Source organism: Ornithorhynchus anatinus, chromosome 20 (genome assembly GCF_004115215.2).
Source record: "Ornithorhynchus anatinus isolate Pmale09 chromosome 20, mOrnAna1.pri.v4, whole genome shotgun sequence".
Taxonomy (NCBI): Eukaryota; Metazoa; Chordata; class Mammalia; order Monotremata; family Ornithorhynchidae; genus Ornithorhynchus; species Ornithorhynchus anatinus.
The window spans coordinates 12,785,363-12,808,733 of NC_041747.1; the positions used below are offsets into that span (position 1 = coordinate 12,785,363).

Here is a 23,371-nt window from a genome sequence, read left to right on the forward strand (position 1 = left end):
CGACTCCCGGCTCTGCCACCTGTCAGCTGTGTGACTGTGGGCAAGTCACTTAACTTCTCTGGGCCTCAGTTACCTCATCTGTAAAAAGAGGATTAAGACTGTGAGCCTCACGTGGGACAACCTGATTACCCTGTTTCTACCCCAGCGCTTAGAACAGTGCTCTGCACAAAGTAAGCGCTTAACAAATACCAACATTATTATAATACGACAGGGTTGGTAGACAGCCGATCGATGGTATTTATTGAGGGCTTCCTGCATGTAAAGCACTGAACTGAGCACATGGAAATACAACGGAGTTGGTAGGTACGTTCCCTGCCCGCTAGAAGCTTTATGGTCTACTCTCCCCAGTGTTTTGTACAGTTGTCTGCTGTGTGACCTTGGGCAAGCCAACTAACTTCTCTGTAAAATGAGGATTAAGACTGGGACAACCTGATTACCTTGTATCTACCCCAGCGCTTAGAACGGTGCTTGGCTCATAGTAAGCAGTTAACAAATGCCTTCAAGATCATTTTTACAATCTGCACACAGTAGAGTCTCAATAAGTACTACTCACTTAACTTCTTTTTCCCTCCGTCATCTCATCTGTAAAAATGGGGATTAAAAAATGTGAGATCCACGTCGGACAATCTGATTACCCTGTATCTACCCCAGCGCTTAGAACAGTGCTCTGCACATAGTAAGCACTTAACAGATACCATAATAATTATTATTATTAATCGGTCGATTTATTGCAGCGTTTAAACCCGAAGCGAAGCCGTTTCGAAGCGGGATTTTGATAATGTTCTGTTCAAACAAGGCTGCTGTTTTTGAGTAACGTCTCTGCTGAAACCACAGGGCTCCTTATTTTGTGCATATATTTTTGCCAAAGCCAAACCGGCTCCCTTGGTGACCTAATTTATTAGCAACTATCTGTGCTCCTGGGTGAAGAGAGAGTGTAAAGCTTGTGTCCACTGGGGATCCGTTCCCCTAAAGACTAGCAGAGAGGGAGGCAAAAAGAAAAATCTGAGCGCCCGGCAACCGGCCCTTGCAAAGCAAACTTAGCTACCCCGCTCTAGATTTTAATTCAGTTCCTTGTGGGAAGGGAATGTGTCTACCAACTCTGTTGTAATGGACTCCTCAAAGCGCTTAGTCCAGTCCTCTGCATGCAGTAAGCGCCCAATAAATACCACTGATTGATTGGCTAGCGGGGTTCCAGGTGATTCTGGGATGCATACCTGAAGGTCACAGGACGGCGGTGGTGACTTGAGCGGGGAATTCTCAGGATAACTGTGGGAGCTCCTGGAAATCGCTGCTGGAAGGCCCTGGAAAATCACCCTGGAAAACCAAGAGCTTCAATAGTAAAAAATTTTGGTACTTGTTATAAGCACTTACTAGGTGCCAAGCACCGGGGTAGATACAAATTAATCAGGTTGGACACAGTCCCTGTCCCACATGGGACTCACCCTCTAATGCCCCTTTCTTTCTCCCTGCAACGTGATACCAGCGATAGGGAAAAATAGCGTGAACAGGAGAATGGAATAAACTTTTGAAAGCAGCAAGAACAAAATAGAATCTCCAATGTCAGAGGAATAAAATCCTCTCGTTGGGCGACCTCAGTCCCCTCACGAAAACCGAAAGAAAGAGGGATAGACCCTGAGAAATCTGTTCCCAGAGAAATCTGTTCCCAGATGTAACTCGCTGAGCTGCAGTGCAAACTTCACCCCAGCTAAGTGTGCTGGCTCAAGAGAAAACTATATTAGGTATCTTCTGGGATTGAAACCAGCCAGGTAAACACAAAACTCCAAACAAAGCAACCCTCCGGAAACAGCAAACAGAAAGAAGAACATCTGTAAAGACTGAAGTCTTGGGAGGCAAAAGGTGAAATGCTGAAATACTAGGCTTGTTTCCACAGCCTTGCAAGCTAATAATAATAATAATAATGATAATTCTGGTATTTGGTAAGCCCTTACTATGTGCAAGGTTGACAATGATGCTGCATGTATTGATTCCTACTGCTTAGGAAGGAATGAAGCATATCTAGAACAGTAAGTGCCTTGGCTGATCAGATTTATATTATATTTATAAATTACCTATTTATTCATATTAATGTCTGTCTCCCCCTCTAGCCTGTAAGCTCATTAAGGGCAGGGAACATAGCTGCTAATTCTGTTCTCTCCCAAGTGCTTAGTACGGTGCTCTGCACATAGTAAGCGCTCAATAAATACCACTGATTGATTGATTGGTATTTCCTTTATTCCAACCCCTCCACCGACTGATCCAACTTGTACTCAGACTCAGGTGGCTGCTTAAAGAATTCTCCACTGAGGCTGGGGCTTGATAATAATAATAATTATGGTATTTGTTAAGCGCTTAGTGTGTGCCAAGCACTGTTCTAAGCGCTGGGGTAGATAGAAGGTAATCGAGTTGCCCCATGTGGGACTCACAGTTTTAGTCCCCATTTTACAGATGAGGTAACTGAGGCACAGAGAAGTGAAGTGGCTTGCCCAAGGCCATACAGCAGACATTTGTGTTGGATTTGCTGAGTTCACTCCATCACTGTATTTGTTGAGCACTTGCTGTACTAAGCCATAGGGAGAGTGCTCTAATAATAATGTTGGTATTTGTTAAGTGCTTACTATGTGCAGAGCACTGTTCTAAGCGCTGGGGGAGATACAGGGTCATCAGGTCACTGCGCTGAGCGCTAGGACAGATACAAGCTAATCAGATTGAACGCAGTCCATCCCCCTCCCTTGAGGCTTACCCCATTTTACAGATGGAGTAACCGAGGCCCAGGGAAGTGAAGCGACTTGCCCGAGGTCACACAGAGCAGACAAGTGGCGGAGCTGGGATTAGAACCCAGATCCTTCTGACTCCTAGGGCCGGGATCCATCCACTAAGCCACGCTGTCACGCCGAAGGTTTTCCTGGCAAAACTGCCTCCCCAAGGGAAAGATCTTGGAGTAGAAACTGCTCTCAGGGGGGAAAAGACTCTGAGAATTCACCTGTAAATTCAAAAACACAGGATGGGAGGCCTCCTCCTCCAGGGAGTTCATCTTTAGCTGGGGACACTAAAGTCCCTTGCGATTAATTATCAAGGCCCCAGCAGGGCCTACTTAGAGAAACGACCCAGCGCTGCAGGTGCGTGAGAATCACAATTATAAGAGGCATATTTATTAAGGGCTTACTCTCTGCTAAGCACTGGGGGGGAAACAGGAGATAATCTGATTGGATGCTGCTCTGCACAAAGTAAGCACTAGCAGATGCCGTTGAGGGACAGAGAGCTGACTGGACGGAAGCCGGTTGTGTCTGAAGTGATTCTATTGTTTTTATCCACATTATATGGAAAATAGCATGGCCCAGTGGATAGAGCCCAGGGCCTGGGAGTCACAAGGTCATGGGTTCTAATCTTGGCTCCGCCGTGCGACCGTGGACAAGTCACTTCACTTCTCTGGGCCTCAGTTACTTCATCTGTAATATGGGGATTAAGACTGTGAGCCCCACGTTCCCTCATCTGGAAAATGGGGATGAAGACTGGGAGCCCCACGTGGTTCAACCTGATGACCCTGTATCCACCCCGGCGCTTAGAACAGTGCTTTGCACCTAGTAGGCACTTAACCAATACCATTATTCTCCATTAGACTGTGAGCCCATCAATGGGCAGGGATGGTCTCTATCGGTTGCGAATGGTCCATTCCAAGCACTTAGTGCAGTGCTCTGGCTTAGTGGAAAGAGTGTGGGCTTGGGAGTCAGAGGTCAAGGGTTCGAATCCCGCTCTGCCACTTGTCAGCTGTGTGACTGTGGACTGTGGGCAAGTCACTTCACTTCTCTGTGCCTCAGTTACCTCATCTGTAAAATGGGGATTAAGACTGTGAGCCCCACGTGGAACGACCTGATTACCCTGTACCGACCCCAGCGCTTAGAACAGTGCTCTGCACATAGTAAGCGCTTAACAAATACCAACATTATTATTATTACCCCAGCGCTTAGAACAGTACTCTGCACAGGGTAAGCGCTTAACAAATACCAACATTATTATTATTACCCCAGCGCTTTGAACAGCACTCTGCACAGAGTAAGCGCTTAACAAAATACCAACATTATTATTAGTAGTAGTACTAAGCAGCGTGGCTCAGTGGAAAGAGTCCAGGCTTTGGAGTCAGAGGTCATGAGTTCGAATCCCAGCTCTGCCACTTGTCAGCTGTGTGACTGTGTTCACTTCTCTGGGCCTCAGTTACCTCCTCTGTAAAATGGGGATGAAGACTGTGAGCCCCACATAGGACAACCTCATTCCCCTGTATCTACCTCAGCGCTTAGAACAGTGCTCGGCACATAGTAAGCGCTTAACAAATACCACATTATTAGTAGTAGTAAGCGCTCAATAAATAATAGTAATAATGTTGGTATTTGTTAAGCGCTTACTATGTGCCGAGCACTGTTCTAAGCGCTGGGGTGGACTCAGGGGAATCAGGTTGTCCCACGTGGGGCTAAACAATCTTCATCCCCATTTTCCAGAGGAGGGAACTGAGGCCCAGAGAAGTGAAGTGACATGTCCACGGTCACCCAGCTGACAAGTGGCAGAGCCGGGATTCGAACCCATGACCTCGGACTCCCAAGCCGGTACTCTTGCCACTGAGCCGCGCTGCTTCTGAACACTATTGAAGAATAATAATCTTGGTATTTGTTGGTAACTTGGGTAGTGAATGAAGTGACTTACCCAAGGTCACCCAGCAGTCACGTGGGGGAGGGCAGGACTGGAACCCAGGCCCTTCCCACTCCCAGGCCAGGAGCTCTAGCCACTAGGCCGCACGGCTTCACCCTGGACTAATTGAGGCCTGGCTGCTCTGGGGACCTCTCCCCAGCGTTTAGCCCAGGGCTCTGCACCCAGGAAGGCCCTCGTCGAATGCAATTGGGTGAATGATGATTGAAGGAATGACTGAATGAAGGATTGAATGAATGAATGATTGAAGGGGGGGGCGGCCCCGGTGCATTGTGGGGCCGGGCGGGCCTTCTGTCAAAATGGCGGCGCCGGGCGGACGGAGTGGAGTCAAGCCCGCCCGCGGCGCGCGCTGCCGCTAGGGCGCAGGCGCAGTCCGTCCTCCCGCGCGCGCACACAGACACACGTGCGCGCGCGCGCGAGGGGGCGGGGCCGGGCTGAGGGGGGAAGTCGCCGCCGCCGCCTCCTCCTCCTCCTCCTCCGGGGCGCCAGCTCTGCCTTCTGCCGTCCGGCTCGCGCGCGCCCACGATGGCGACCCCGGACCAGAAGTCCCCCAACGTCCTGCTGCAGAGCCTCTGCTGCCGCATCCTGGGCAAGAGCGAAGGTAGCGGGCCGTGGGGCGGCGGCGGCGCCACCTTGGGGTGAAAGGTCACCGCGCTGCCCTCCCTCCCCGCCGGGGGGGGGGGGGGGGGGGGAAAGGCGAGGCGCGTGCCGCTGCGCCTGCGCGCGGCGGGAAGGTGGCTGGGGACGGGGCCGGCCTGCTCGCCCAATCACGGACCGCGGTGACGGCCGTTATGCAAATTTTGAGGGGCGGGGTTAGGCAAATCGCTCGTGCATATGCAAATCCGCCCCGGGGGCCGCCCCCGCTTAGAGCCGGCTAGCTGTTAAGCTTTTACGAGGTGCCGAGCACTGTTGGAAGCGCTGGGTAAAAAGAATAATCGTGATGGCGTTGGTGAAACGCTTGTGATGTGCAAACCACTCTTCCAAGCGCTGGGTAAAAGTAATAATAATAGTAATGGGATTTGTCAAGCGCTTACTCTGTGCAGAGCGCTATTCTAACCGCTGGGGGGAGTTCCAGGGTCATCAGGCTGTGCCACGTGAGGCTCCCAGTCTTCATCCCCGTTTTACAGATGAGGCAACTGAGGCACAGCGACGTGACTTGCCCAAAGCCACCCAGCTGACAAGCCGGGGAGCCGGGATTCGAACCCATGACTTCTGACTCCCAAGGCGGGGTTCTTTCCCCTGAGCCACGCGGTAATGATAATGATGGCATTTGTTAGACGCTGATGATGTGCAAAGCACTCTTCCAGGCGCTGGGTAAAAGTAGTAATGATGATGGCATTTGTTAAATGCTTATGATGTGCAAAGCACTGTTCCAAGTGCTGGGTAAAAGCAATAATAATGACGGCATTTGTTAAGCGCTTATGTTGTGCAAAGCACTGTTCCAAGTGCTGGGTAAAAGTAATAATGATGGCATTTGTTAAACGCTTATGATGTGCAAAACACTGTTCCAAGCGCTGGGTAACAATAATAATAATATGATGGCATTTGTTAAACGCTTATGATATGCAAAGCACTCTTCCAAGCGCTGGGTAAGAATAATAATAATAATATGATGGCATTTGTTAAACGCTTATGATATGCAAAGCACTCTTCCAAGCGCTGGGTAATAATAATATTAATATGATGGCATTTGTTAAACGCTTATGATATGCAAAGCACTCTTCCAAGCGCTGGGTAAGAATAATAATAATAATATGATGGCATTTGTTAAACGCTTATGATATGCAAAGCACTCTTCCAAGCGCTGGGTAATAATAATATTAATATGATGGCATTTGTTAAACGCTTATGATATGCAAAGCACTCTTCCAAGCGCTGGGTAAGAATAATAATAATAATAATGATGGCATTTGTTAAACGCTTATGATGTGCAAAGCACTCTTCCAAGCGCTGGGTAATGATGATAATAATGATGGCATTTGTTAAGCACTTATGTTGTGCAAAGCACTGTTCCAAGTGCTGGGTAAAAGAATAATGATGGCATTTGTTAAGCGCTTATGATATGCACAGCACTGTTCCAAGCGCTGGGTAATAATAATAGTAATATGATGGTATTTGTTAAACGCTTATGATGTGCAAAGCACTCTTCCAAGCGCTGGGTAATAATAATAACAACGATGGCATTTGTTAAACGCTTATGATGTGCAAAGCACTCTTCCAAGCACTGGGTAATGATAATAATAATGATGGCATTTGTTAAGCGCTTATGATGTGCAAAGCACTGTTCCAAGTGCTGGGTAAAAGCAATAATAATGATGGCATTTGTTAAGCACTTACGATGTGCAAAGCACTCTTCCAAGCGCTGGGTAATAATAATAATAATGATGACATTTGTTAAACGCTTATGATGTGCAAAGCACTCTTCCAAGCACTGGGTAATAATAATAATAATGATGGCATTTGTTAAACGCTTATGATGTGCAAAGCACTCTTCCAAGCGCTGGGTAATAATAATAATGATGGTATGTGTTAAGCGCTTCTGATGTGAAAGCATTGTTCTAAGCGCTGGGTAGATACGAAGTCATCAGGTGGTCCCATATTGGGCTAACTGGCTTCATCCCCATTTTGCAGATGAGGTCACTGTGGCCCAGAGAAGTGAAGAAATAATGTATTTAAGCGCTTACTAGGTGCTAAACACTGTTCTAAGTGCTGGGTAGATAATAATGATAATGTTGGTATTTGTTAAGCGCTTACTATGTGCAGAGCACTGTTCTAAGCGCTGGGGGAGATATAAGGTCATCAGGTTGTCCCACGAGGGGCTCACTGTCTTCATCCCCATTTTACAGATGAGGGAATTGAGGCCCAGTGAAGTGATTTGCCCACAGTCACACAGCTGACAAGTGGCGGAGCCGGGATTCGAACCCATGACCCCCCCACTCCCAAGCCCGGGCTCTTTCCACTGAGCCACGGCGGCTTCTATTCCGTGGTATTTATTGAGGGCTTACTGTGTGCAGAGTAATCAGCTTGTCCCTCGGGGGGCTCACAGTCTCCATCCCCATTTTCTAGATGAGGTCACTGAGGCCCAGAGAAGTGACGTGACCGGCCCAAAGTCACACGGCTGACAAGTGGCGGAGTCGGGATTAGAACCCACGACCTCCGACTCCTACGCTCGGGCTACTTCCACTAAGCCACGCTGCTTCTCAGCTGTAATTTATCCCCCCTCCTAGGCTGGGAGCTCGTTGTGGGCAGGGAATGTCACCCTTTATCGTGGTGCAGCGGTAAGATCACGGACTTGGGAGTCAGAGGTCATGGGTTCGAACCCCGGCTCCGCCACTTGCCAGCTGTGTGACTGTGGGCAAGTGACTTCTCTGTGCCTCAGTTCCCTCATCTGTAAAATGGGGATGAAGACTGTGAGCCTCACGGGGGACAACCTGATGACCCTGTATCTCCCCCAGCGCTTAGAACAGTGCTCTGCACATAGTAAGCGCTTAACAAATACCAATATTATTATTATCGTGCTCTCCCAAGCGCTCAGTACAGTGCAGAGCGCTGTACTAAGCCCTTGGAAAGTACAATTCGGTAGTACCTCCATGGCATCCTAGTCACCTCAACCCAACAGACTTTGCATATGTATTTTATTACTCGTATGTGATAAAATATGTGTGCTGTTTACAGATATTTTTATATGTACATTTAGTTATTCTGCTCTTTCCTCCCGTTAAGATTTGGACTGGTTATAAAACCTGTTCGTCCTCCTACCACCAAATGAACGTACGTTTTGTCTATTTCCCCTCCCTGTCCCCCGTTAGATGGTCAGTGCCTTGAGGGCAGAGAGTTCAGTCGTATTTATTGAGCGCTCACTGTGGGCAGAACACTTGGAGGGTACAACAGCAGACACATTTCCCTGCCCACAACGAGTTCCCAGTCTGGAGGGGGAATGTCTTGCTTCTCAGTTCAGTGTCTCTCACTCAGTCGTTCGGTAAATATCACTGGTTAACAAAAAACTTGTCATCTCCTCATTCATTCTTGAGCCCTTTGATACTTCTGATTCCGGATGGCTTTGAAGAGGCCAAATTCTCCTGCACTTATTTAAGAAAAAGGATCAAATGTGGCCAGAGAAAGTCTCATTTTGTTATGGAAGATTGGAGAGCTTGACTTCACTGGACACTGTTAAAGAATGCTAAAGGAATGGGATGTATTTAAGTCGGCAGGCCTCATAGGTGCCGTTGGGGAAACACTCGCCGTTATTTATGGCAACCCGGGAAAAATAGGAGAAATTCTGTACTTTGGGGAAAGGGCAAGGATGGAGCTTGCCTTTATGAAAGGAAAGAAGGATAACAGAGAAGCGGCGTGGCTCAGTGGAAAGAGCACGGACTTGGGAGTCAAAGGTCATGAGTTCGAATCCCAGCTCTGCCACTTGTCAGCTGGGTGACTGTGGGCGAGTCACTTCTCTGTGCCTCAGTTACCTCATCTGTAAAATGGGGATTAAGACTGTGAGCCCCACGTGGGACAACCTGATTCCCCTGTGTCTATCCCAGCGCTTAGAACAGTGCGCTACACATAGTAAGCGCTTAACAAATACCAACATTATTACATTGTTAGAACTAGAAAGTCAGGCGTATCAGCTGATAACCTCCATATTTGGGAAGGAACCAAGTCGTTAAAAAGGACTCATTCATTCAGATGTACTTATTGAGCGCTTACAGTGTGCCGGGCACTGTACTGACCGCTTGGGAGAGTGCAGTACAACAATAGTCACTTTCCCCTTCCGCAATAAGCTTACAGTCTAGAGGAGTGAGAAGCGTCTATGGGAATTTAGGCTATTTTGCCTGCCGGGCTTTAAAGAAAAGCTTCACTGTCAGGCATTTGTTCTGCAGCTGAAGCGCCACAGGAGACCAGAAATGAAGCAGTCTTCAAGGGACTCACTCGGTTGGACCCCAGAAAAGGCCCTTGTTCCTCCCGGGTGACAAAATCCTGGAACAGGGAATGAAAGGATGGAAGAGAGTGGGCAGAGGCATTTGGCTCTGGCTGCTTCTCTTTGACTGCTCACGATTTGCAGAGTCTAAGGAGGCTGCTCTGCACCCCAAAACCACTCCGTGGATTTCTGGCGGGGGCCCCCCCTCTACCACCCCGAGGGTTTAAGCACTGCCCAGGTGGGAGGGAAGCAGCTGAAGTTGATTCATTCATTCAGTAGTATTTATTGAGCGCTGACTGTGTGCCGAGCACTGTACTAAGCGCTTGGAATGTACAAATTGGCAACAGGTGGAGACAGGCCTGCCCGTTGACGGGCTCCCAGTCTAATCGGGGGAGACAGGGAGACAAAAACGATAGCAATAAAAGGGGATGGGCATCTCTAAAACAATAGCAATAAATAGAATCAAGGGGATGTACATCTCATTAACAAAATAAATAGGGTAATAAAAATATATACAAATGAGTGGAGGAGCACAGTGCTGAGGGGAGGGGAAGGGAGAGGGGGAAGAGCAGAGGGAAAGGGGGGAAAAGTCTTCCCCTCTATCATCTTGAAGGTAATGCCACCCTCCTCACCCCCCCCCAGGTGGACTACAGCAAGAAGGGTTAAGGGCGTGAAAGCTGCCCGTGGCTCTTTTAAGCTATTTATTAAGTGCTTACTCCATGCCAGGCACCATACCGCGGGCTGGGGTAGATAGAAGCTAACCAGGTTGGGCACAGGTCGTGCCCCACGTAGGGCTCCCAGCCTTAATCCCCATTTTACCGACAAACTATCCGAAGCCCAGAGAAGTGACTTTCATTCATTCATTCAATAGTATTTATTGAGCGCTTACTATGTGCAGAGCACTGTACTGAGGGCTTGGAATGTAGAAATGGGCAACAGATAGAGACAGCCCGGAAAGAAATCTTGGAGTCCAAGACTAGGAAGCAGCATGGTCAAGGGGATCGAATCTGGGAGCCAGAGGGCCTGGCTTCTCATGCCGGATCTGCCACCGGCCTGCTGTGCAAGTTTGGGCGAGTCGCTTGACTTCTAAGCTTCAGCTTCCTCAACTGCAAAATGGGGGTTCAGTGCCCTGTTCTCCCTCCTAAAGATTATGAGCCTCATATGGGGCCGGGAGGACTGTGTATCTTGTATCCTGTATCTACCCCAGTTCGTGGCTCAGTGGAAAGAGCCTGGGCTTCGGAGTCCGAGGTCATGGGTTCGACTCCCGGCTCTGCCACTTGTCAGCTGTGTGACTGTGGGAAAGTCACTTAACTTCTCTGTGCCTCAGTTACCTCATCTGTAAAATGGGGATTAATTGTGAGCCTCATGTGGGACAACCTGATTACCCTGTATCTACCCCAGCACTAGAACAGTGCTCTGCACATAGTAAGCGCTTAACAAATACCTACATTATTATTAGAACAGTGATTGACACATGGTAAGCGCTTAAATACAAAAAAAGAAAAGGTTTGGGACTTGAGAGAACAGTGCAACGTATACTCCTCGATTTATGCCTCGGGATCTCTTCTCATCTAAGGACTGCAGGCGTCTTCTAGACCGGAAGCTCGTTGTGGCAGGGAATGCGTCTCTTTACTGTTCGGTTGTAGGCTCCCAAGCACTTAGTACAGTGTTCTGCACACAGTAAGCACTCGACAAATACGACTGACTGCCCCTTTGACTAAGGACCTGGATTCTAATCCTGGCTCCTCCGCTGGTCTGCCGTGTGACCACTTTTCTGTGTCTCTGGTCCCTCATCTGTAAAGTGGGGATTGAGACTTTGAGTCTCACGTGGGACACTGACTGTGTCCAACCCGATCAGTTCATGTTTACCCTAGTGCTTAGTACAAAGCCTGGCACAGAGTAAGCACTTAACTGCCATAAAAACCAAAAAAAAAAAATCTAAGATGACAATTTCCTTTCAGCCACGCAGCATTGGGTTTTGGTGGGGTTAGAAGTTTTGTAGGCAAGTGATGTACCATTGTCGTCAGTGGTATTTATTGAGCGCTTACTGTGTGCAGAGCAGTGTACGAAACGCCAGGGAGAGTCCAATAGAGGAGAATCGTTAGTCCTGCAAGCTTCATTAGGAAGGGAAGGGAAAGCAGACCGGTAGAGATCTTTTGTTGGGATTGCTAAATTTCCTGGTTAGAGCTTCTGTTTGGACAGACCCTTGACAGTTTTCCGGAGGTCACCGAGCCAAGTGATTTTAGTGCTTCTAACTGGCATATCTACAATCTCGTGTTTGTCGTCTCTTAGCCTGGCTGGGTTTTGGGCAGAGGATACGTCTTTCAGATCTCCCTTGGTGCCAACACACAGCCATATTGACTTGCTTGGGGTCGAAGGCCACGGGAATTTTTGCTGAGCTTCACGCTGAGAGCACTTTTTACGAAGACATTGGTTTTTAGTCTCCTTTGTGGTTTTAGTGTTTACTGAGCATTTCTAACTTTAGTGGCCGGTAGCTTTATTTATTGAAAAGTGAGCTGATTTGGATTTGACAAGAGTAATTGTGGTCTTTGTTAAGCACTTGCTATGCGCCAAGCACTGTTTTAGGCACTGGGGTAATCAGGTTGGACACAGTCCCTGTCTCACATGGGGCTCACTCTTAATCACCATTTTACAGATGAGGTAACTGAGGCACAGAGAAGTGAAGTGACTTGCCCAACGTTATCGTTATTAATAATAATGATGATGGTGGTTTTTGGTAATGATGATGGTATTTGTTAAGCGCTTACTATGAGCCGAGCACTGTTCTAAGCGCTGAGGTAGATAGAAGGTAATCAGGTTGTCCCTGGTGGGGCTCACACTTTTAATCCCCATTTGACAGATGAGGTAGCTGAGGCCCAGAGAAGTGAAGCGGTGCCAGAGCTGGGATTAGAACCCAGGTCCTCTGGCTCCCAAGCCCGGGCTCTTTCCACTAAACCACGCTACTTTCTAATAAGACTCCTAGATCTTCATTCATTTGTGGTGAATCGGTAGAGGGTGGAATTAGGGATGAGTCGCTTGGCTTCCTTCAGTCAGCCTGGACTTTCATATTAGGTCTTTTGTTTTAAACCTGTGTCCTCGCCGCCCCCCCACCAAATATTTCCTTTTGTCTTTCAGCCGATGCAGCTCAACAGTTCCAGTACGCGGTGCGCGTTATCGGCAGCAACTTCGCCCCGACTGTTGAAAGAGATGAATTTCTCGTAGCTGAAAAAATCAAGAAAGAACGTAGGTCCAGTTCCTTAATTCTTAAAAGGTGCTTGGTTCTTGGGGGCGGGTGTCGATGCTCGGTGCGTGTTTCGATCGAGATCTCCATCCCAGACAGCTCAGTCGCGAGTAACGTCTGAGTAAATCATCAGTAAAGCTTAGACGATTTGAATCGTGTGAGGCCAATCAAAGCCTCCGGCTGGATTTTCTTTCCGGAGCCCTTCCCAGAGAAAGGAAGTCTGGGCTTTCTAAGCTTGCCAGCCGCACTTCTGTGTCTTCGTGCTCGGTTTTATGTGGAGCATTTTCATTCAGTTGTATTTGTTGAGCGTTTACTGTGTGCTGAGCACTGTACTGAGCGGTTGGGAGAGTGCAGTAGAGCAACGAACACATTGCCTGCCCACAACGAGCTTACGGTCTCGAGGCATTTCGGCCAGTACGGGATATGGTTCTGCTTAATCGTGGTTTGGAGGGGTCTGTGGGAGTCACTGATTGCCATTTTAAGCCTTTCATTTCTATTAGCATTTCAAAGGGAACTTCATGGTATTTGTTAAGTGCTTACTATATGCCAAGCACTATTCTAAGCACTGGGGTAGATACACGGTAACCAGTTGTCCCACTTAGGGCTCACCGTCTCAATCCCCATTTTACAGATGAGGTAACCGAGGCACAGAGAAATGAAGCGGCTTGCCCAAGGTCACAGAGCAAACAAATGGCGGAACCGGAATTAGAACCCGCGTCCTCTGACTCCCAAGCCTCTGTTCTGGCCACTAAGCCACGCTGCTTCTCATCCAAGTGTCTAAACTGTAAACTCGTTGTGGCCAGGGACTCTGTGTCTCATGTTGATGCGTTGTCCTCTCCCAAGCGCTTAGCGCAGCACACTGTACATAGCGAACGCTCGGTATGTATGATTGGTTGTATGAAGTTTGCTTTTTCATCGTTAGTCTCCGGTTCCGGAACTTTAATCAGTCACAGTAAGTTCCCCATGTAATGGTGATGAAGTACTGGAGAAGAATAATGGCAGTCTAATACTGAAGGAAGTCAGAGAGGATACGGCCAGCTTGAAATAGGCATAGGGTGCTTTTTTTGACTTCCTCAAAACTTGGATTTCAACCAGTGTAACGGAAGCTGGGTCATCCCTAATCCCCTCTATTCCATGGATTCTAATCCCAGCTCCGCCACTTGCCTGCTGTGTGACCTTGTGCAAGTCATTTCACTTCACCTTGCCTCGGCGACCTCTTCTGTAAAATGGGGATTGAGACTGTGAGCTTCACGGGGGATTGGGTCCAATGCTATTGGCATGTATCCACCCTGGCACCTAGTACAGTGCCTGGCACCTAGTAGGCGCTTAACAAATGCCACAGTTATTTTAAACCTGTGGTTGTACCAAACACCTTTTTGCCACCCATAGGTAATTTAATGAACCTACCCCTGCGGTTGGCAAGGGCATTCTGAACGAAATCTTGCTGCAGTTATTCCGTTTGCTTTTCTCCCTAGTTGATGCCATCCATTTCCCTCCTGTCTTGCCATGGTTCCTTATCCGAAAAGTCGTCGTAAATTTAAAAGCCACTCACTGCTGACTTCGAAGCATTGTCTATTTTCCATCTCCTACTTAAAAGGAAACTTTGGAGGCTCTCGATTTTTCCGGGTCTTAGTGAATAGTCTATTCCAGAAGCCTCAATCAGAAGTACTATCCTTGTTGCCTTTTCTTTTCCTTTATGGTTTTTCTTAAGCGCTTGCTATGTTCCAGGCACTGTTCTAAGCACTGGGGGAGGTACAACTAAATCAAATTGGACACATTCCCTGCCCCACATGAGGCTCACAGTCTTGATCCTTTTTTTTTTTTTACAGATGAGGTCACTGAGGCCCAGAGAAGTGAAGTGACTTGCCCAAGGTCACACAGCATGCAATTTCAGTGAACATGACAGGGATTAGCATACATTTGGAGGAATATTTGCCATACGTGCTCCTTTTATGAAGCTGGAAGCCTTTCTCTGAGAGTTTTGCTTAAACGTCTCTGTAAGCACGGAGCGGTGTGTCTGTTTTTTCAGATGCATCGCACGAGGGGAAAGAATGAGCACAAAACATGCGGTCGTTGTATTTCATTTCTCTGTGTTTGCTCTTCTCATTTTCCCCCTCCTCCCTTCAGTCGTGCGGCAGAGAAGGGAAGCAGATGCGGTGTTGTTTTCAGAGCTCCACAGAAAGCTCCACTCGCAGGTATTGTCTCGGGCCGTTTGAACGCCGTTCCACGAATCCGAGGAGACCCGAAATCCGAGGGCAGGTGTTCGTGGGATCCATTCAGGCCCGTCCTTGTTTGCTTGCGGCGTTTACTTTCGGACCGTGGGTTCGTGAGAGTCCTACGGCTGGAAACGTGTGGGTGGCCGATGGGGAATTTGTAATGAATGACCGTTAGGAAGAAAGGAGAGAAGCCGTAGACGTGGTCAGATAAATCAGCAGTGTACACTTGGTTGGTTTGGGTACATTTACTTGAATGGCAGTGTGGAAGGAAGTAGACGGGAAAAGAAAAATAGACATGAATACTTGTTTGTCTGCAGCGGTGAAAGCTTATCTGGCTAACTACGGTGTATTTTTAGACTAATGTGTCCTGAAATGTATCGATATATTGATTAAGAGTTAAAAGTCTCTTTTGTTTCGGGCTCTTCTGTGAGCCGGTGTTGATGCTGCTGATGCAGGACTGCCAAATAATTCAATATCATATAAAGTTTGTGCAGTTATTTTCTAAAAATAGTACCGACCGGTGTTCATGTGCTCACTGAATGCAACCCCCAAGGACTTGTTTTCTTTAATTCAAAAATATGCCTTTTTTCCCCCCAAAAAAAAAACCAACCCCAACTCCAGACATCTACTAAGTGGGAAGCAAGTGAAATAATATCTTGCCTCACGTTCAATCTAGCGCTAAATCCCACTGGTTCTCCAAAGTCATCTCACTCACTGTACCTCAGTCCCGTCTGTCTTGCCGCCAACCTCTTGTCCAAGTGATATTTGTTATGGGCCTAAGCCGTGCCAAATATTTGTATTAAGCACCGCAGCAGGTACAAGCCAGTCGGGTCAGATACGATCCCTGTCCCACGTAAGACTCACAGTCTAAGTTGGAGGATGATTATTTACTTCCCACTTTAAAGATGAGGAAACTGAGGCACAGAGAACCACATTGGCTTGCCCAAGGTCTACCCAGGTGGTAGGTGGGGAAGCTGGGGTTAGAACCCATATCCCCCGACTCCCAGGCTCAGGTTCTTTCCACCAGGTCAGAATGCTTCTATTTGAACAGAATCGGCAGAAATTAATACCTCCTTAGCCGCTTTATTCATTCGGTCGTATTTACTGAGGCCTCGGTGTGTGCAGAGCACTGTACTAAGCACTCGGCAGAGTGCAGTGTAACAATAAACAGACACATTCCCCGCCCACAAAGAGCTTACTTTATTATAACCTGCCTTATGACTGACATGTAGAATTGAAATCAAGTCCTTAAGAGAAGTCACTGGGTTGTATATGTGCCGTCAGCAATCAGACACTGAGTTCAAACACCTTGCCTCGGAACCTCCGACCTGGGGTCTGGCCTGGATGGGAGTCATCCATCAATCAGTGGTATTTACTGAGTACTCACTGTGCGCAGAGCACGGAACTAGGCTCTTGGCAAAGTATAGTACAACAGAGCTGGTAGATTTGATCCCTGCCTAGAAGGATCTTACAGTCCAGAGGGGAAGATAGACATTAAAATCAATTACGAATGTGCCCAAAACGCTGTCGGGCTGAGTGGGGTGAATATCATGGTCAGAACAATCCAATCTCAAATTGCTTTGCTCACCCCTGATTCCTCTTAGAGATATTGATAAACAGAACAGGGAAGGGACACGCTATCCTTTTTCGTGGAAGCTTTGGCATGATTTGACAACAAGCAAAAGAAGTTCTCTTCTTCCCCTTCCCTTGGAGGCTCTGAATCGATTTATTCCCCTTCAAAAAAAACTCCCTCCGTTATCGGAAAACTTGGCAGCCGAAAGGGTCAGATTAGTTTAATCCTAACGCAACCAGGACTGTAAACTAGACTGTGAGCTCGTTGTGGACAGGGAATGTCCCTGTTGTATTGTTGTATTGTACTTTCCCAAACGCTTGGTACAGTGCTCTGCATACAGTAAGCGCTCAATAAATACAATCGAGTGAATGAATGAAGCAGCGGGCCTCCTCACTGATCTGGGCATCCAAAGAACTAGTCGTAGGTGGTTTACTCAGTAAAAATGTCATCTGTTGACAGCGCTTGCAAACTGATTTAAACATAATACCCAGAGAAACAACTGAGGAAAGTAATAATCGAGCCCCCCGGTCTCGATAGTCATCGAAAGGCCTGCAGTGAAGCGGGTTATTTAAATGCTGTGAACTCTCCAAAGGGAGTTTCATGTTTGTTAATGGGGTTTTGATATCTTGCCTTGATTACTGCTGAGCTCTCCTGCTTCCGGCCTCGTAGGTTGCCCAGTGAATATGGAGCAGTAGAGAGGAGAACTTCAGTCATTCAGTGGTATTTGTGGAGCGCTTACCGTGTGCAGAGCAGAGTTCAGCAGAGCAGAGTTGGAAGACCCCTTTCTTGCCCAAAAGGAGCTTACTAGTCTAGAGGGGGAGACCGACATTAAATAAATAAATTACAGATATGGTTGTAGGTGCTGTGGGGCTGAGGGGAGGGATGAATAAAAGCTACAAATTCAAGTGCAAAGTACTTAGTATTAATACTAATTAATTCTCCAATTAGTATTTTTTGCACCTGAGTCGGTCTGCCCCTCGACTCAGAAATGCTGCATAGTAGTTCTTTTGAGAGATTGGGGGTGAGAGACCAAGGGGGTGGAAAATACCGTCTCTTTCTCCACCCGGGGCAAACCTGTGTAGGAAAACCATAGCCCGGAGAGGACCAGTTAGGTTCGCTAATATCTGTATTAGAGGCCTTGCCCTAAATTAGGGAAGGGGACAGTCAGACTATGAAGAAATCGATAAGGAATTATCTTCAGATGTTGATTTTTCTGATTTTTGCCAGGGCGTTTTGAAGAACAAATGGTCAATACTCTACCTCCTGCTCAGCCTTAGCGAAGATCCACGTAAGCAACCAAACAAGGTAAACGTCTCAATTTAAAATTCTTCTTGTTGGTTTTTTTAAAATATATGTGTAGGAGGGGCACATAGCAACTTCTTGAGCGCTCCACATATTATCACAGTCACATTAAGAATATATCTGGGAAGAGTAAGGCCAAGCCAGGTCTGTGTTCTGAAATTATGGCAGTGATTTCAAGACTGTATGTATTATTTAAAATTGAAGGATAAAACAATCCCAGGAATGGTTTCAGAGAATAAGGTTGATGGAGGCAACTGATGGCATGGGAAAGTGCCCTATCATTTTATTTGCCATGGGTGTTGATTGTCTGGAGGTTAAGCTTCCTTTATCCTCAGAGGAAAAGGGGAGAAACCTGACGTCCAGTTGCGGGATGATCCCGAAGACAGATCCGAGGCTCTCATAAAAGCCTCTCTTTTAAGGGGAGCGGAGTGGTCTAGTCGATAACCCCCCCGGCCTGGTAGGCAGAAGACCTGAGTTTTAATCCCGGCTCTGACGTTTGCATGCAGTGTGACCTTGGGCAAGTCACTTGACTCCTCTGGGCCTCAGCTTCCTCAACTGCAAAATGAGGATTCATTTCCTGTCGTCCCTCCTACCTGACTGTAAACCCCACATGGGATTCATTCATTCAGTCCTATTTAGTGAGCGCTTACAGTGTGCGGAATACTGTACTAAGTGCTTGGGATATACATTCCCTGCCCACAGCAAGGTTGTAGTCTAGAGGGAGAGACAGACATTAATAGAAATAAATGCATTTATTATAAGAAAATTAACGGGACGGGGACCCTGTCGGCCCAGTTGACTTGTATGTACCCCGGCGCCCAAGGACAGTGCTTGCCACACAGTAAGCGCTCGACCAGTATCATTTAAAGAAGGTGGGGTGGAGAAAAACGGTGTCAACTAATGAATTTATTCTGTGGAAATCCAGTAGCAAAAACAGAAAGGAATCAGAAAGGGTTTAAAAGAGGATGTTTTCAAATTGCCTATCAGCAAGAATTGTGTGTTTCACCCCAAGGTTTCCAGCTTTGCCACCCTGTTCGCTCAAGCGTTACCAAGAGACGCTCATTCGACGCCAATCTACTACGCCAGGCCTCAGACCCTCCCCTTGAATTACCAGGATCGAAACCCTCAGTCTGCCCAGAATTCCGGCAGCAGCGGGATCAGCAGCATAAGCATGTATGCCCTCAACGGCCCGACGCCTACACCACAGTCTCTTCTTCCGGGGTAAGTTTCCCGATCCTGTAGAATCCATCAAGTGCTGAGTGATAGTTAAACTGGGAGGATTTTACCTGCGTGTGTGTTATAGTATTATTATTATTCTGTCTGGTAAGCACTCACTATGTGCTAGGCACTGTTCCAATTGCCGGGGAAGACAGGAACTAATCAGGTCGGGCACGGTGCTTGTCCCACACGGGGCTCACCTTCTTAAGTAGGAGGGAGTAGGATTTAATCCCCATTTTACAGACGAGGTAACCGAGGCGCAGAGAAGTGAAGTGACTTGCCGAAGGTCCAACAGCAGGCATGTGACAGAGCCGGGATTAGAGCGAGGTCCCCTGACTCCCAGGCCGGTGCTCTTTCGAGAGAGAGAGAGAGAGAGAGAGAGAGAGAGAGAGAGTTTTTTCAAGTTACTCTAAGATGGCTTGATCTTTAAAATGAAGATTGTCTCCCCTGTCAGTAAATATTACATGGCCATTCTCACTGGGCACACACAAAGGCTATCCTCAAAATGATGCTATCAATCAATGGTATGTATTGAACGCTGACTGTGTGCAGAGCAGTTTACTAAGCGTATGAGAAAGGATAATGCAGCAAGCTTCCAGTCTAGAGGGATGTGCTGTGGAAGTGAATCGCCCTGCTTGATCTGCCCAAATTTAAGACTGTTTGAGCATGGGGGGTTTGGGGTACATGGGAAGCAGAGTGGCCCTTTGGCTAGATAACCACAATAAATGGCCGCCTCATTTGGCAAGTTAAGATAATAATAACAGTGATAATATTAAGCACTTATTTTGTGTCAAACACTGTTCTATATGCAGCGGTAAATGCAGGCTAATCAGGTGGGACACAGTCCTTATCCCACATGGGACTCACTGTCTTAATCCCCCTTTTACAAAGAAGTGAAGTGACTTGCCCATGGTAGCATGGCAGACAAGTAGCAGAGCATGGATTAGAATCCAGGTCCTTCTGATTCCCAGGCCCATACTTTATACACTAGGCCATGCTGCTTCCTCTAAGCTGAGCCTGGGTTTCGGAGCCATCCCGAGCGACCGGTTTAAAATCTTCCTTTTGGTAGTAGAATGGGTTTCGAAGTGTACGTCATCCGTTTCCCATCTTTATTGAAAAAGTATATTTGTAAAAATGTTAATGGAACTCCCCCCTGCCCCGGTCTCAATTCGCCCTTCCCTAAATAGCTCATTTTATCTAAACGTTTGTGATGGGATGATTTTCTCCTTTCAGGCAGTCCTATCAAGCTCCGGGCGTAGGAGACTGTCTTCGGCTTCAGCTGGGGACCCGTCTTGCGTGGACTTTGCCTGCAAATCAGCCTTCTTTACAAACCTCTACCTCAAAAGGCCTTCCAAATACCCTTTCTCGAAATTTACCCCGCTCCAGAAGAGAAGGAGAAACAGGTGGGAGGGGATGCGTTTCTAAATGGTTTTTTTAGTAGAATATCTCTTTTGGGCAGAACTGTTTGTAATAATAATAATAATTATGGTGTGTGTGAAGCATTTGCTACGTGTATCTACACACAGTCCCTGTCCCACATGGGGTTCACAGTCTTAATCCCCATTTTACAGATGAGGTAACAGAGGCACGGATAGGTTAAGTGACTTGCCTAAGGTCACACAACAGACGAGTGGTGGGAGCCGGGATTAGAACCCATGTCTTCGGACTTCCAAGCCTGTGCTTTTGCCACTAAGCCGTGCTGCTTCCCAGTAACACGTTTTTTGATGTCTTGTGATGGTTTGTAATAATATGTTTGTTGATGGCATGTAAAGAGATAGTTCCAAAAAGAAGAATTGACAGCTGTTGGTATGCTGTTTTGTGGTACATTTTAAACGCTTACCGTGTGTCAAACGCTGTTCAAAATGCTGGGGGAGGTTTAAGTTAAGTAGGTCGGATGTAGTCCATGTTCCGCACGGGAATTTGCCAGCTTAGGAAGGAGGGAGGTATTGAATCTCCATGTTACAGTTGAGGAAACTGAGGCAGAGAAAAGTAATGTGCCCAAGGTCACACAGCAGACCGATGGAGCCAGGATTAGAACCCAGGTCCTCTGACTCCCAGACCCGGTGCTTGTCCCTAGCACGTTAACGTGAAGTAGGGGAAATTGCTGGGGAGATAGCTAAGCCCGTGACAGTAGCCCATATAAACCAATCCTCCCAAGAGCCGGAACGGGTCTTCTTTTCATTCAATAGTATTTATTCAATAGTATTTATTGAGCGCTTACTATGTGCAGAGCACTGTACTAAGCGCTTGGGATGAACAAGTCGGCAACAGATAGAGACAGTCCCTGCCGTTTGACGGGCTTACGGTCTAATCGGGGGAGACGGACAGACAAGAACAATGGCACTAAACAGCGTCAAGGGGAAGAACATCTCATAAAAACCGATGGCAACTAAATAGAATCAAGGCGATGTACAATTCATTAACAAAATAAATAGGGTAACGAAAATATATACAGTTGAGCGGACGGGTACAGTGCTGTGGGGATGGGAAGGGAGAGGTGGAGGAGCAGAGGGAAAAGGGGAAAATGAGGCTTTAGCTGCGGAGAGGTAAAGGGGGGATGGCAGAGGGAGTAGAGGGGGAAGAGGAGCTCAGTCTGGGAACGCCTCTTGGAGGAGGTGATTTTTAAGTAAGGTTTTGAAGAGGGAAAGAGAATCAGTTTGGCGGAGGTGAGGAGGGAGGGCGTTCCAGGACCGCGGGAGGACGTGACCCAGGGGTCGACGGCGGGATAGGCGAGACCGAGGGACGGCGAGGAGGTGGGCGGCGGAGGAACGGAGCGTGCGGGGTGGGCGGTAGAAAGAGAGAAGGGAGGAGAGGTAGGAGGGGGCGAGGTGATGGAGAGCCTCGAAGCCTAGAGTGAGGAGTTTTTGTTTGGAGCGGAGGTCGATAGGCAACCACTGGAGTTGTTTAAGAAGGGGAGTGACATGCCCAGATCGTTTCTGCGGGAAGATGAGCCGGGCGGCGGAGTGAAGAATAGACCGGAGCGGGGCGAGAGAGGAGGAAGGGAGGTCAGAGAGAAGGCTGACACAGTAGTCTAGCCGGGATATAACAAGAGCCCGTAAATAGTAAGGTAGCCGTTTGGGTGGAGAGGAAAGGGCGGATCTTGGCGATATCGTAGAGGTGAAACCGGCAGGTCTTGGTAACGGATAGGATGTGTGGGGTGAACGAGAGGGACGAGTCAAGGATGACACCGAGATTGCGGGCCTGCGGGACGGGAAGGATGGTCGTGCCATCCACGGTGACGGAGAAGTCTGGGAGCGGACCGGGCTTGGGAGGGAAGATGAGGAGCTCAGTCTTGCTCATGTTGAGTTTTAGGTGGCGGGCCGACATCCAGGTGGAGACGTCCCGGAGGCAGGAGGAGATGCGAGCCTGAAGGGAGGGGGAGAGGACAGGGGCGGAGATGTAGATCTGCGTGTCATCTGCGTAGAGATGGTCGTCAAAGCCGTGAGAGCGGATGAGTTCACCGAGGGAGTGAGTGTAAATGGAGAACAGAAGAGGGCCAAGAACTGACCCTTGAGGAACTCCAACAGTTAAAGGATGGGAGGGGGAGGAGGCTCCGGCGTAGGAGACCGAGAATGATCGGCCAGAGAGGTGAGAGGAGAACCAGGAGAGGACAGAGTCCGTGAAGCCAAGGTGAGATAAGGTATGGAGGAGGAGGGGATGGTCGACAGTGTCAAAGGCAGCAGAGAGGTCAAGGAGGATCAGAATGGAGTAGGAGCCATTGGATTTGGCAAGAAGGAGGTCATGGGTGACCTTAGAGAGAGCAGTCTCGGTAGAGTGGAGGGGACGGAAGCCAGATTGGAGGGGGTCTAGGAGAGAATGGGAGTTAAGGAATTCTAGGCATCGATTGTAGACGACTCGTTCTAAGATTTTGGAAAGGAAGGGTAGTAGGGAGATAGGACGATAACTGGAGGGGGAAGTGGGGTCAAGAGCGGGTTTTTTTAGGATGGGGGAGACGTGGGCGTGTTTGAAGGCAGAGGGGAAGGAGCCCTTGGAGATTGAGTGGTTAAAAATAGAAGTTAAGGAAGGGAGGAGGGCAGGGGCGATGGTTTTAAGAAGGTGAGAGGGAATGGGGTCCGAGGCGCAGGTGGAGGGGGTGGCACTTGCGAGGAGGGAGGAGATCTCATCTGAGGATACTGCAGGGAAGGATGGGAAAGTAGGGGAGGGGTTCTTGTATCTCTGAAGCAGAATTGGGAGTGGGGATGACTCTCGAG

The 23,371-nt window shown here is 48.0% G+C and overlaps 1 protein-coding gene and 1 long non-coding RNA gene across 3 annotated transcripts in view; one reads left to right on the forward strand and one right to left on the reverse strand.

Annotated features, from left to right (window-relative positions):
• Nucleotides 1–38: 38 nt before the first annotated feature.
• LOC114805858 lies at nt 39–5,068 on the reverse strand. The gene is made up of 3 exons (XR_003753917.1): nt 4,693–5,068; nt 1,215–1,314; nt 39–78 (listed from the first exon to the last, which is right to left on the reverse strand). It is a non-coding gene; the product is annotated as an uncharacterized LOC114805858 (long non-coding RNA).
• A 61-nt stretch (nt 5,069–5,129) lies between these two features.
• The window catches only part of TUBGCP3 (tubulin gamma complex associated protein 3), a 49,798-nt gene continuing 31,556 nt past the window's right edge, over nt 5,130–23,371 (forward strand). Inside the window, exons 1-6 of one of the 2 annotated variants that reach the window (XM_029048159.1) lie at nt 5,130–5,296; nt 12,746–12,853; nt 14,979–15,046; nt 17,868–17,945; nt 18,955–19,163; nt 20,394–20,563. In XM_029048159.1, coding sequence (XP_028903992.1) covers nt 5,221–5,296; nt 12,746–12,853; nt 14,979–15,046; nt 17,868–17,945; nt 18,955–19,163; nt 20,394–20,563 — 709 coding nt within the window. In that variant the 5' untranslated portion in view covers nt 5,130–5,220. Of the gene's footprint in view, nt 5,297–5,615; nt 5,687–12,745; nt 12,854–14,978; nt 15,047–17,867; nt 17,946–18,954; nt 19,164–20,393; nt 20,564–23,371 lie in introns of those variants that run through there. The other variant, XM_029048160.2, reaches the window with a different exon arrangement.